The 14,435-nt window shown below is 36.6% G+C and overlaps 2 protein-coding genes across 2 annotated transcripts; both read left to right on the top strand.

Annotated features, from left to right (window-relative positions):
- Positions 1-2,889: 2,889 nt before the first annotated feature.
- LOC127803464 (3-dehydroquinate synthase, chloroplastic) lies at positions 2,890-8,926 on the top strand. The gene is made up of 8 exons (XM_052339700.1): positions 2,890-3,357; positions 4,581-4,731; positions 4,826-4,993; positions 5,208-5,434; positions 5,819-5,942; positions 8,176-8,238; positions 8,350-8,493; positions 8,572-8,926. Exons 1-8 carry the CDS (start codon positions 3,029-3,031, stop codon positions 8,701-8,703), a joined length of 1,338 nt encoding a protein of 445 aa, XP_052195660.1. The 5' UTR covers positions 2,890-3,028; the 3' UTR covers positions 8,704-8,926.
- Positions 8,927-10,273: 1,347 nt separating this feature from the next.
- On the top strand, positions 10,274-13,638 carry LOC127803466 (rac-like GTP-binding protein ARAC1). The gene is made up of 7 exons (XM_052339702.1): positions 10,274-10,800; positions 11,539-11,626; positions 11,768-11,877; positions 11,999-12,062; positions 12,779-12,843; positions 12,962-13,027; positions 13,112-13,638. Exons 1-7 carry the CDS (start codon positions 10,702-10,704, stop codon positions 13,211-13,213), a joined length of 594 nt encoding a protein of 197 aa, XP_052195662.1. The 5' UTR covers positions 10,274-10,701; the 3' UTR covers positions 13,214-13,638.
- The last annotated feature ends 797 nt before the right edge of the window (positions 13,639-14,435 follow it).

Below are 14,435 nucleotides of genomic sequence, written 5' to 3' on the forward strand. Positions count from 1 at the left end.
AAAAACGTTTGCATATTTCGGGTATATTATACGAAAAATCATGTTATTTGTACATTATTTTTATATATCTTGAGCTATATTGAAGGATATTATAACTAAAATATCTCTCGTCTTCATGCTCCTCACGCGTCTTTATGTGTCTCATGAGGAACTTTTTAGTCATTGATACACCTTTGTGTAGCTAAAAGTGTACATAAAAGTATACCAATAACATTATTCATATTATATTATAAATCATGCTAGATGTATATCATTTGGGAAATTCTATCCCCAGCCTGACAAATTATTCTCTACAGCCCACCCCATGCAAAATTCTATCAAAATTTTAAAATTTCCATTTTAACCTCGCCCACTACTTCCTCCGACCATCTCGACCGTCACCTCACCTCTCTCTTTTTCTCCCACACTATATACACACAAACACATAGAGAGAGAGAGAGACTGAGAGTGGGTCGGCCATAGCCGCACACACACATTTATATATATATACACACACATATATATATATATACACACGCATGATTTTTATTATATATACACACACAAAAGTATGGCCGCGGCCATGAAAACCTCCGCACCTCGCGGTGCGGAGGTTTTAGAAACCCCTGCACCGCGAGGTGCGGAGATTGCTGAAATCCCCACACCTCGCGATGCGGGGATTTCTGAAATTCCCGCACCGTGTCCCCACATCGCGAGATACGGGGTTTGCTGAAATCCCCGCACCTCACGGTGCGCGAGGTGCTGCGGTTTTCATGGCCGCAGCCATGCTTTTGTGTGTGTGTGTTAGGTTTCATGGTCGCGACCATGCTGTGTATATATATATATATAGTATATATATGTGTGTGTGTGCGCGCTTCCTAGTTGGTGTGTGTGTGTGTGCTTCCTGGTTGGGGTGTGTGTGTGTGCGGCTGCCGGTTGCATGGCCGCGGCTGCAGAGGTTTGAGTCCATGGTCGCGACCATGCGTGTGTGTATATATATATATATAAATGTGTGTGTGCATGGCCGACCCACTCTCAGTCTCTCTCTCTTTATGTGTTTGTGTGTATGTGTGCATATAGTGTGGGAGGAAAAGAGAGAGGTGAGGTGGCGGTTGAGATGGTCAAAGGGAAGTAATGGACGGGGTTAAAATGAGAATTTTAAAATTTTGATAGAATTTTGCATGGGGTGGGCTATAGAGAGTAATTTGTCGAGCTGGAGATCAAATTTCCCATATCATTTTTGTACATCTTAGGCTACACAAAAGGGTATTATGAATAAAATACCCCTTGTCTCTATGCACCTCTGTACGATTCATGAGGAATGTTTTTGTCATTGGTATACCTTTGTGTAGTCTAAAGTGTACACAAAGATGTACTAATAACATTATTCTTATATTATATATAATTGAGTTTTCATAAATATGTCGATATTTTGTATAATAATATTATTATTATGCATAATCATATATAAAATATTTTTAATTTGGATTACGTTTACACTTGTAGTTTTGATTATGAAATATTTTAAATGTGTAAATTAAAAAAAAAAATAATTCAATTCAAACTGAAAGTAATTTTATTCTTTGTATAATTTATTATAATTATCATGTTTAATAAATGTGATTTATTATCACGTTTAATTAATAAATTTATATATTTTGGGAAATACTTGATTTATTTTTATATTAGATAGATTTATTTTGTATTGTTTTCAACCTTCAAATTATTATATTAGTTAATAATAAATATATTATATTTTGAATTATTTAATTAACTAATATAACTGTTTATAAACTAAAAATAATATATAATAAATACACTTAGCCTTACCTCATATAAATATATTTTGATGCACATTTCATAAGTAAATATATTACACTCTATAATTACATTTATATGGAATTAATAATATTTATTTTAAAAATTATTAACTATCTTTTAAAAATTAAATCTATAATGTTTAAAAAATAATTAATTATTTTTAAATAAATATCACTTATTTACTGAGTATACAAAACTCTAAATAAAGATAATATTACAATATTTTATAATCTCTTCAAAACCAAATCACATGAAGTAATTCAAATTTATTATAATTATCACATTAGAATCGTAACTTAACCCAACATTGTGAATTGCATATTAGAGAAGTAAATCTTATATTAACACAATATGACGTTATAAATTTGCCCTCATATTAATATATAAATATTGTGCAAATAATGTCTAAATGTGAAATAACTTATAATATTCATAAAAATATTACACAAATCATATAAATATATTATGTAAATATTACTCAATTTATATGAATTGCGAATTATGCATTAACACAAATACCCTTTTAAAAACATTTTTATAATTTGTATATCATTTTGTTAGCAATAGATTATTTTTTATAATTTATTTTTAAATTAAAATTTATCATTGTAGATAATTGCATTTAGATAGTTATTTTTTTAAATAATTACAAATGCAATAAATACAAATTTACTAAAGTTAACAATAAGGGCTAATGTGGGTTGATTTTGGGGTTAAATTAGTTATTATGTTTTTAAAAATTATTATATTTAAAAAATTGAAGTTAAATTAATTATTATATTTAAAAAATATACAAATTATAATTATGCAAGATTACATATGAATTTGGGGATGAATTTAAGAATTCATGATCCTACGAAATTATTTTGATTGGAGACAAAAGGTTAACATTATTATATTTGAAATTATAGTGATTTATTTATTTTTTAAATACAATAATAAATTTTGATTCAATTATAAAAATACAAATAATTTATTTAATTATTTTATAAAATATAATGAGTTATTTAGCATTTTATAATAATAATAATAAAAAAAGAGTGGGGAGAGTGGCACCAGAAATTCCACGGCCAGATGCTTCCCGTTTCACCTAACAACACTCGCTTTCTGGTTCTGGTTCTGGTAGAAGCCCAACAACCAAAACTCACAGATTCAATATGTTAAACCAGACCTACCCTCCATTTCCCACCACGCCGCCTCTCCTTCTCTCTCTCTCTCTCTCTCTTCCATGGCTTCCTCATCCTCTCCCTCTCTCTCTCTGAAACAGATTCTTCCTCTCTCTTCCCGCCGCACCTCTCTTTTCCTCACCGGTTCCTTTCTCCAGCTCCGGAGCTCCGGTTTCGACCGTATCCGGTGTCCTTCTCTGTCATCGCATTTGAACCGGACATACAGAGTGCCCTCCCGAGCGTCGGCGGGTTCGGCTCCTCAAGTGATGGACCGGTCGCCGAGTGAGGCGAATTCGGGCGTTCTGACAACCGTGGAGGCCGACTTGGGTGACCGGAGCTACCCGATCTACATTGGACCCGGGCTTCTTCACCAGCCGCATCTTCTTCAGAGGTCTTCGTTTTTTCCGCTTAGTCGCCATTCGGCTTTCTTTTGTTGATGGCTAATTATAGGTAGTAATCATGATCAATTAGGGTTACGCTCTGATCGAATGGTCATTTAGTCAGTTCAATTAGAGCTTGTTAATCTGGTAGCGGCGTGTTCAATCTATTTGGTCCTTATGGTTGAAAAGAAACGGAAGTAATGAAGGAAGCGAGAGGTAATGCCAGTTTTGAGTGGATTGAATGCTATTAGTTGTACGCACTTGAAATTATCTGTTAGAACTCAAGGACAGAAGGTGAGCCCTGATGTGTTTTAGTTTGTTTGGCATTCCTGGAGGACTGCTCAAATTATAATAACTGTTGTAAGTTTATTTTTGATGATCTTTCCCCTGAACTAGTTAGGTCCGAATCAGGATGCCGTCCAGGTCATGCTAGCATCAAACGCTTGGCCTGAGATTGGGTAGGTGAAATAGTGGTGTGTTGAAATTCAGTTAAATGGTCAAGGTCTCTACACGAGAGGGAGGCTTACTTATGGATGTTGAAATGGATGTTTCCAACTGGTGTGTGGGCTTTTAAGGGAGATGCATAGTCATTTTTGTGGTTTTAGCATTACTTTTCCAAATCCTGCCAGGTTATTTAGGTAGTTGTACTAGATGCCTGACACACTTGTCTGGAGCCCTCTTCACGAGCTGCTATTTTCTGTTAAGCTGCAAATTCACAAGGATTTACAAGATGACTATTGATTATAGTTTCTCTGGTCTTTTTGACATCACCTCTTCTGGTCATAGCATTATTGCTCCTAGACATGGTTAACTTGAACTGTGGGATGTCTTTGTAAATTTCAGATGTTTAATTTTCTTCTTTTGTCCTTGTCGTGAGTTTGTTGGTTTACTGCTATTTTGCCCTTGTTAAGGGGCCAAGGAATAGATAAGAATAGCTGTAATTAATTAACTCAAGTTTATCCTTTTTATAATTTTGTCTCTCTGTGAATTAGACAACTGAAATATGGGGATTTTGAGACTTCAACTTTAGTTTATGATCAAAATTTGGCATTCTTCTCTCTCTCTCTCTCTCTCTCTCTCTCTCATTCGTTTATGCCTTTTATTTTGTCCTTATTGTTTCCTCAACATGGAGGCATAAAGGGTGGGACAACTTTTGTGAACTCATGTTTTGCAGTTTTAATGACTTTTCTGGTTCATAACTTCATTTTCTTAGCCACTTGCATGTATTCTGCAGGCATGTTCATGGGAAGAGAGTTCTTGTGGTCACTAACACCACAATTGCACCAATTTACTTGGATAAAGTTATTAGTGCTCTAACATCTGGGAACCCAAATGTTTCGGTTGAGACTGTAATTTTACCTGATGGCGAAAAATACAAGGACATGGTACATTTCACAAGGTTCTGTTTTCTGGCATATTATGTTTAAATTTTTTTGGAGAAATGCTGGTTAACTTGATTTATTGCTGTGGCTTTGAAAGGACACTCTTATGAAAGTTTTTGACAAGGCTATTGAGTCAAGATTGGATCGACGATGTACGTTTGTTGCCCTGGGTGGTGGCGTCATTGGTGATATGTGTGGGTTTGCTGCTGCATCCTTCCTCCGAGGAGTTAATCTTATTCAAATTCCTACTACTGTTATGGCACAGGTTATAAAGCTGCTCGCAAATCCTTTCATGTTCTATTGCTTGAATCATGCATGTTTACTTGTCTTTCCATATGCTGTCTCGTCATAGTATTCTTCTCTTTTCAGGTAGATTCTTCTGTTGGGGGAAAAACTGGTTTCATGTTCTATTGCTTGAATCATGCATGTTTACTTGTCTTTCCATATGCTGTCTCGTCATAGTATTCTTCTCTTTTCAGGTAGATTCTTCTGTTGGGGGAAAAACTGGAATAAACCACCGTCTTGGGAAAAATCTGATTGGTGCATTCTATCAACCTCAATGCGTGCTTGTAGATACCGACACTTTAAATACATTGCCAGATAGAGAACTAGCGTCAGGGTTTGCTGAGGTTATAAAATATGGGCTCATCAGAGATGCTGAATTTTTTGAGTGGCAAGAGAAGAATATGCTGGCACTGATGGCAAGGTAAAAGATATCTTTGTCCTTGTCCCATACGATTCATATGTGAAACTGTTATATTGTGAAAATAATTGATGTCATCATAATGCAGATGTTGCTTCATACTCTTTCTTAGTGATCATTTTCGTTTTTGAGGGGATGGCTTAGATGTACTTAAAATAAAAAAATAATAATAATAAGATTAAGAAACTAGATTGATGGGCCTAGGGTGAGAAATGAAGTTCAAAATAGTTCCACTTTATGCCATCATCATCATTATGTAAAATGTTAACCATCATTTGTAAAAAAAAAAAAAAAAAAAAAAAAGGAACAAAAAGAGAAATAAATTGTGCTCTTATTTTTGTTTCTGAGAGATCTTATGCAAAAGTAGAATTGTTTGCTCCTTTATAGGGACCCAAGTGCTCTAGCTTATGCTATCAAGCGATCGTGTGAAAACAAGGCTGAGGTTGTATCCTTAGATGAGAAGGAAAGTGGACTCAGGGCAACATTGAACTTGGGTCACACTTTTGGTCATGTAAGTCCTGGATTTGTGTGACATCCTGTATTTTATTTTTATTCTTTATATATAATATTATCTCCTGAGACCTTAATCTCACTAGATGGGGTAGTTACTTGTCTCCTTTTATGCATATTCTTGATGCCTTATCTTAAGCAGTTTGCTGCTATGATGAACTTAGTTTGAAGGTTTATTTGAATTTTTCTCTCATTTTTATGGTTGACTCTGCTTGATGATCTTTGGCTGCCTTCAATTTTCTGGAAAAGATATTTCTTCTCTTTGAAATGAATTAATCTTTATATTGAATTACCATGAAGGAAGCTGCAATATAAAACAAAAATGTGGGGAGGAAACTGGTTATTTATTGCATTATTTGTTGAGCATTTGTTCTCATTTATTCATTACTAAAGAGGTGACAACCAAGTAAAGTTCGTGGACAACAATATTGCTCTTGATTTGTGAAGCGACCCTGATAGGGTTAGGCACCTATTCACGTATTCTTTCCCGCAAGTAAATGAAATCGTAACAAGTAATATAATAATAAATAGAGTATCGTTTCCACGAGGATTAACTTTTGATCCCTACTTTAACCACTACTAACTTTAATAAGCCACACACAATTAAAAGAATACTCACTGTAAGTATTATATTAATTCAAACTAATTCACTAAATGGAAAACACAAAACAATTCTTTAGGTTTTTGAATGTAGAAATCTAATGCTCTAGGATTCATGAATCCACCGTAGTTCTTCAATTGGTTTAATCTTCCAGTGATCAGGTTTTATACTTCTTGTTTTGAGCTGAAAATCGATGATCTTAAGTTAATCAAAAGTTTCTCTCGATGGTCAATCGAATCTATGTTCACATATGAGATTAATTATCTCTAATTAATCGACAAATACACAAATATGCATTTATCCACAATGATCATCTAAATAAGATTTCACAAGGCATAACGGTATCTCTACCTACTATCGAACCTTATGTCGTTTATTACCAACTGCTAATCTATATTGAATTTCTCGAAAGCAATATAAATCATAAATACGTTCTAATGGCGGCCAAGTATCAAAACGGAATTAGTGCATAACAAATGATCAATCCGAAAGACAAGAATATGATAAAACCCGAATATTTTTAATTAAACTATCCTTGAACTAGGTTTCATCAATCAGCGTAGCCACAAAGTACTTAGCCTAACATAGTTTCAACCAATGAAAGAATAATAAAAACAAAGTTCATGATGTTAGAGAGAATAAAGAATAGAAAAATACAATCAAAACTGAAGATTTTCAAGAAAATCTCTTTCTTCTTCTTCGACTTGCCGTCTTCTCCCTCTCCAAAAAGCTCCCAAATCTTCTAAGAATTCTTCTTCAAGGAGTCCATCCCCACTTGATTTGGAATAAAACGGGCTTAAAACAGTCTTTTCGCGAAGCTTTGAGTTTTACCGCGACCTTACCACAGAATGTTTGCCGCGATAGGACTGTGAGCCACATAATAATTTTTCAACCACGACCTTACCACAAAATGTTTTCCGTGATAAGGCCGTGAGCCACATAAAGTTTTAACAGCCACTACCCTACCACGGTATGTTTTGCGTGATAACACCGTAAGCCACAGAAAGGACTTCTTACCACGACCCTACCACGCAATGCTTTGCATGATAGCACCATGAGCCATTTCTCCTTGCTTTCCAACACTTCACCAATGACGTCCTCCTTTCGATGCTTTACGACCTCCTCAATCTCGACCTCGAGTGGACCTTTGACCTTGCCTTTAATGCCCAGTTTAGCTCCAAAAATGCAACATCATCATCACTTTTTGCTCCAATTGTCTTCAACACATGCTCCACATCTACATAACCACATATAGAACTAAATCAAGTAAAAATCATGTTCATTGAATGTATAAATGCTAAGTTTATAGACCAAAATAAGTGTATAAAAGACACTTATCAGCACTTAAATCCTTCTTTGCTACAATTCCTATCAGAGAAAATAATGCAAAAAGGAAAGGGATAGTGAAACATAATGGCTAGATCTAAACTCTTTTGTTGTCTTTTCTTTCACTTCCCCCCCCCCCCCCCCCCCCCCCCCTTTTTTTTTAACTTCATGTGCACATTATCTGATCTTTGTTTAAAACAATCTTGATGATCACTGGTGCTTTTAGTCATTGTTTTAACTTGTTTGGTCCTAGGACATATTTATTATTCGAGCTGTCTTTTTTTCATAATCTGGTGCATTTTTGCAGGCTATAGAGACTGGGTATGGCTATGGACAGTGGCTTCACGGTGAGGCTGTTGCAGCTGGCATGGTATGAGTTCCCTAGTCTCGCATGAAATATAGTGCATCTTTTCATAAAAAAGAAAAAGAACAAGTAAGGAAGAAAAGATTATGCTGATGGTGATTATTTGCCGCTCTTCAGGTTATGGCTGTTGACATGTCATACCGCCTTGGTTGGATTGATGAATCACTTGTAAAGCGGGTTCACAGCATCTTAAAGCAAGCTAAATTGCCTACTGCTCCTCCTGAAACAATAACAGTCGAGATGTTCAAGTCTGTCATGGCGGTAAGAGAGAGAGAGTGGATTTGCTAAGTTTTTAACTGTTTATTATTTCTTGAGTTATATTATTGTTTCGGATGATAGGTCGATAAGAAGGTGGCTGATGGACTATTAAGGCTTATTCTCCTGAAAGGTCCCCTAGGAAACTGTGTTTTTACCGGCGATTATGACAGAAAGGCTCTGGATGAAACCCTTGGCGCATTTTGCGAGTCCTAAATTTGAGTGGCTTACAATGTTGGCAACTATTAAATGTTGTAGTAAATGTTAGTTGATGTAATTATATATATGTATGTTGCATTAAGAGGTTTTTCCATGTGTTTTTGGTTTCCTCTTTTTCTTGTTTAATCCTATTGTTTGGGTCCTTTGTAGCTCTACCCCGTCACCCTCTTAAGGCTTTGCCCTAATCAATAAACAGTTTTCTACTTTTCTGCTCCTCGTACATTCTTTCGTATTGCACCTTCCTCTTTTAAGAGCTTTACAATAAGAGGGAGATGTTGATGCAATTGTGATTCTTTCACCTTCTGACTCCTTTCTTAGGTTTTGAATCCAACATCCTATCAAACTTTAATTCCTTTTTTATTCCATAAATTTTAACTTGTTAATTATCTCCAATCAATCGTGTGAAATTGTATTCTCTGTCCCTAGTAGGATCTATTAAATTGGTAAAAAGACAAGACTTTTTATTAATAATCATACTACATGTTTTTGGGAACTCATTCATTGAAATTTTATGCACAAAGAATATTAGGGCCTGTTTGATTGGCTATTTTTTTCATGTAAAATGATTATTTTTTATTTAAATTTTAACTTTTGGAGTATTTGATTAGTTAAATTTTTTATAGAAAATATTTTCTCACTTAGGGTCACGTGACTCTTTTTTACTTTTTCTAAAAAATTAATTTCTTTGGGGCAGAGAAATTGTTAAAAAGCAAGAAAGGATGGACCAGTGGCTTTGAGGAACAAGAAATAACATGGATCGCCTGGGTGATGTTGGCTTTGAAGTGCTGACTGGTGATGTCAACTTGAGGAATTGGTCGGTGATAGGAGGCGAAAGTGGATTGACGAAGTGAGTGAGTGAGTGAGAGAGAGGGCGAGTGAGAAAGCGGTGGTGGTGACGATAGGAGGAGGCAGGGAGAAGAAGCAAGTTTGGGAGGAGAGGGGAAAGAGATGGGCAGCCACAGCAAGGGGGTGATGGCCATTGCAACCTTTGATAGCGGCGGCGATGGTCGCTGCAACGACGATGAGGGGAGGCAGGGAGTAGAAATGGGTTTGGGAGAGAGAGAGATTGGCAGCCACAGCGAGGGGGCGATGGTCGCTGCAACCTGCTATGGCGGTGGTGATAGCTGCTACAACCTTTGATGGCGACAACGATGGTCGCTACAACGACAATAAGGGAAAGCAGGAAAGAGAAGTGAGTTTGAGAGAGAGAGAGAGAGACAAATGAAAAGAGGAGGGAGTAGACCAACGGCTTTTGAGGAGAGAATTTTATAGAAAATAAAATGTAGTCAAACATTCTCAATTGATCATTTCTATATAAATAATTTATAGGTAATTGAATTGTCTAAAATTTATTTTTTTTTCATATAATTTTCATGCTTACAATCAAACGCATCCTTATTAAAATCCTTTTAACAAGTAGCTAGAATAAAGTGGCGTTGTTGTAATTACTTAAATGTGTAAAAATAATGAAAAAATTAGAAAGATGCGAAGTGGGCTTTGGGGCTGGTGGGCCGAAATGGCAGGGCCCAGAGCGGGTCGCGACAATCCCGTGAAGATGGCCAATGAAAGCCAGTAAAAACAGTACGGTGGTTTGGTTGGTCGGCCGCAGGCAGCGAACGATTCAACGGCAATATTTCCCGGCTAAAATGAGCTCCCCTTCACCACTTATTCCTCTTTCTCTCTCTAGATCTTCTTGATCTTGATCTCCCAATTTCCTCTCTAGGGTTACAAGTTTCCGCATTCCTATTCTTCCTTCAATTTTCAGCTCTTCCTGCATGTCGCTGCTTCCCCATTCCTTCCTTGATTCTCACTTAGGGTTAGGGTTTCTTCTCTGAGTCGCCTTCCTGTCAGGGTTGTCCTTTTCCCATTTGTCAGAATTGCAATATTGGGGAAACCGGGAAGAGGAGGGAGAGAGAAACGGAGGGCGCGCGTTGGAGTGTGGGCTGTGATCAGGTCTTCTGAAGAAGATCTGAGGATTCATTTGAAAACCGAAATATGAGTGCTTCGAGGTTCATAAAGTGCGTCACGGTTGGTGACGGTGCCGTCGGCAAGACCTGTCTCTTGATTTCGTACACCAGCAACACCTTCCCTACGGTGAGTTTCTTTTGGGTCCCCATTTTACTTCATTCGTTTCTTTCTTTTTCGTTATATTAAAAATCTTTAATTATTGTTACATGGAAAGAGCGGAAAGTGGCTGGGGGGAAAATGTTGGGAGGCAAAGGAAAATTTCTTCTGCTTTTATCGGCAAGAAAAAGAAAAGAAAGTGAAGGCAAACGAATTTTCTCTATTTTGATGCAAAAGGTTAGGAGGAAAAATTTAATAGGTAGGAAGAAGAGAAGAAAATGAAGGGAAAATTATGATAAATTAATTTGTATATTTTCCCTTTGGCTTGCCTTTTCTTTTTTCACCTTCAAATCAAACTTTTATTAATGTCCCTCCTTTTCTATTTTTTCTTCCACAATTTCAAGATTTTCCACTCTTTTCCATTTATTTTCTCATAAATTTGTAAATTGTATAACTCTTATTGGTTGCTGGCTTAAGTCATACATGTCTGTTTCTGGCTTTATTTTGGGAATCAATTCTGCACTGCCATCTTGTTTGGTATAATTGTCATGGATAATTGCAATGATTGCGGGAAGGACACAGAACGGAAAAGGAAAAGCAATGCCAGCTTTCTTGGAATTAAATTTGGATTTATTTGACTTTGGAATATTTTCCATAACTGTGTTGTGAATTCATTTTTATCAATGTGATCCTCTGGGAATTATGAAATTATGTTTGGCCATACTTTTCATACCCTGAAACTGGAACTTATTTTTTAATGGGGAACAGGATTATGTGCCGACTGTATTTGACAATTTCAGTGCTAATGTTGTCGTCAATGGAAGTACGGTTAACCTTGGATTATGGGATACTGCTGGTACGTTAGTAATTTCACCAGTTTATTTTCCTTTTCTGCACTCTAATTCTTGCATAATAATGTTACTTTGGCAGCGTAAGGCATGTGTAGTGCCATACATAAATTGTTGATATGGGTTTTGTTTCTGATTCTGTGGAACAGGACAGGAGGATTACAATAGGTTAAGACCATTGAGTTACCGTGGGGCAGATGTTTTCATCCTGGCATTTTCTCTCATTAGCAAAGCTAGCTATGAGAATGTTTCTAAGAAGGTGAAAACTCGTGATTAGGCTCTCCCTCGCTCTTTCTCATACCCACAACATTGTTGCATGCAACACCAAAACTTTTGTTAAGTTTTAATGAATTCTTTTGTCTTTACATCTTGTATTTCAGTGGATTCCTGAGTTGAAGCATTATGCTCCAGGGGTCCCAATTGTTCTTGTTGGAACAAAACTTGGTTAGTCTTCGGTTATCTCATATTCTCATTCAGATTATCTATTTGTGTTGATCCCAAAAATCTAATTTTCTTTCATCTCATGAAATGAATGTTTGATTTTGTTTTCTTTATGAAAAAATCTGTTTGGCGGCCAAATTATAAGTTTCCTTGATCTTTGTGGCAATTTTGATGATCTCTTTTGCTAGAATTTTATAGTCTTTGATCTTTTGCTTGTCTGCTACGTTTGTGGTAGAGTTTTTGATAAAGTGCAGTTAACAGATATATATATATATATATATATATAAATCCAGTGGCATTGCTTGTTTATGAAGTTCTACGAGAAAGTGTGATTTTGTTGCATATTACCTGAAGAGTGAACTTTTTGGCGTGACTTATATTCAAATGCAGAGTAAAGATCTGTATTAGCACATTATTATTTTTTATTTGTTTGAGAAAACCATACCATTTCTAATAATTGAAATCTGTATCAGCACATTATGAAGCATGCACTTAAGTTTGACTTTTTACATTCGGTTATACCTTGTATCTAAACTTCTTTTGGTCAAGCAACTACAGCAGCAATCACAAACCTAATTCCACTAGGTGGAGTTACAGTCTTTATATTAGTCAAAATTTTATTATTCTTTTTCTTTTAGTTTTAAGGCTATTCTGATATCATTTTGACTGAGTTCCAACCATAAAGATCTTTGTTATGATTTTGATGATAATGCCCTCAGATCTTCGGGACGATAAGCAATTCTTTATAGACCATCCTGGTGCTGTGCCAATTACAACCGCTCAGGTAAAAAAAACTATCAAATTCATAGTGATTGGTCAATTAGGTTTGCATTGTAGCTTGTTTTCTATCAAATTTTCCTTCATTTCTTTCTGATTTGCTGTTTGCTACCTTCTGCTTTAAGGGGGAGGAGCTAAGGAAGTTGATTGGAGCACCTGATTACCTTGAATGTAGTTCAAAAACACAGGAGGTATGACTTCTAGGGACTCTTGCTTTCTTACAGAAATTTGTGTCTTTGCTCAAGGACTTGTGAGCAATGTCCTTGTTATGGCAGAATGTGAAGGGCGTTTTTGATGCTGCCATCAAAGTTGTGCTTCAGCCACCCAAGCAGAAGAAAAAGAAAAGCAAGGCACAAAAAGCTTGCTCCATATTGTGAACAAGAGGACGCCAAAGGAGCCATTCTCATAATATTTCGTCCTTTATTCTCAGGAAGCAGGAGGTCCCGGTATGTGGTCTCCATCTACAGTTTAGGGGTCTTCTTAAACTATGAGTTGGAGGATTTTATTCTGTATTGTTCGTAGATACACACGCTATGTTGTACACAGCTCATTCTCCCCACCCGGTTTTAATTTGTTTGGTGTAATTGACGGGAAGATCCCAGTTATGAGAACAAGTTGTGTGTTACAATGATGCAGTTATATTTATTGTTTTGTATCCAATTTGAAGATGTTGGAAATGTTCGTGATCCAATGGTATTTTTTTTTTCTCCGTTTTGTATCTCAGGGCCCAGTGGACTAGAAATGTTAAAAGATGTTATTGATGGTAATGGAAAGTTAAAAGAGTGATGTTGCTCCAAGTCATGTGTTGCACTACGTCACTGTAAAATGCCTAGGCTATGATATCTGGAGTGTATACTGAATTCATCTATGTATTAGTTTGTTCCGTTTCCTTTTTGGCTCCTTTCATAGACATCATAGTCATTAAAATTATGGCACAAGGTGCGATTATTTTGTTCAAGATCATCTGGATAATTAAGGAATGAATGAAGGCCCATAAATATCGAGACTTGACAAAAACATGCGAGGGAAATTGCAAATGGCATTGGTACAACTACAACCGATCCACATAATATTTACCAGTTAACTAACTACTGGGTGATGGAATTGTTTTTCTCCTAAAGAAATCGGTCCGAATCCTTGTGCGCTACGGTCCTAGATACTAAATTAGAACACCAAAGGGGCGTAGTTAGTTGTTAAACAGTCCATTAACTACCAAACAGACAACTTGTTTCGCACAATAATATTAGGACCATTCTTCATTTTCTCGTGAAAGCAAAACCTTGTTAGGCCATCTCTAACGGGGAAGCTAAATCGCTCACCAAGCCAAAATCTTGCTCGTCAAATGAAAAATCCCATCTCCAACGTTGCTCGCCATCGCCAAAACCCAAAACCCTTGCCAAGTTTGACAAGCGAAATCTGCCAACCCACCCTTACCATCTCTTCCCCCACAACAGCCATCAACGCCAAAAGATGCCATACCATAAGCAGCAAAAGATGAAGTCAGCTGGGAACGTGGGTTGCAGATGCGGTAGAAGAGGAAATCGAGGATCCGGTGGCTGCCGCAAGCAGCTGAAGCGGAGGCGGCAAAGCGCCGTCGGC

Source organism: Diospyros lotus, chromosome 6, assembly GCF_014633365.1.
Source record: "Diospyros lotus cultivar Yz01 chromosome 6, ASM1463336v1, whole genome shotgun sequence".
Lineage (NCBI taxonomy): Eukaryota > Viridiplantae > Streptophyta > Magnoliopsida > Ericales > Ebenaceae > Diospyros > Diospyros lotus.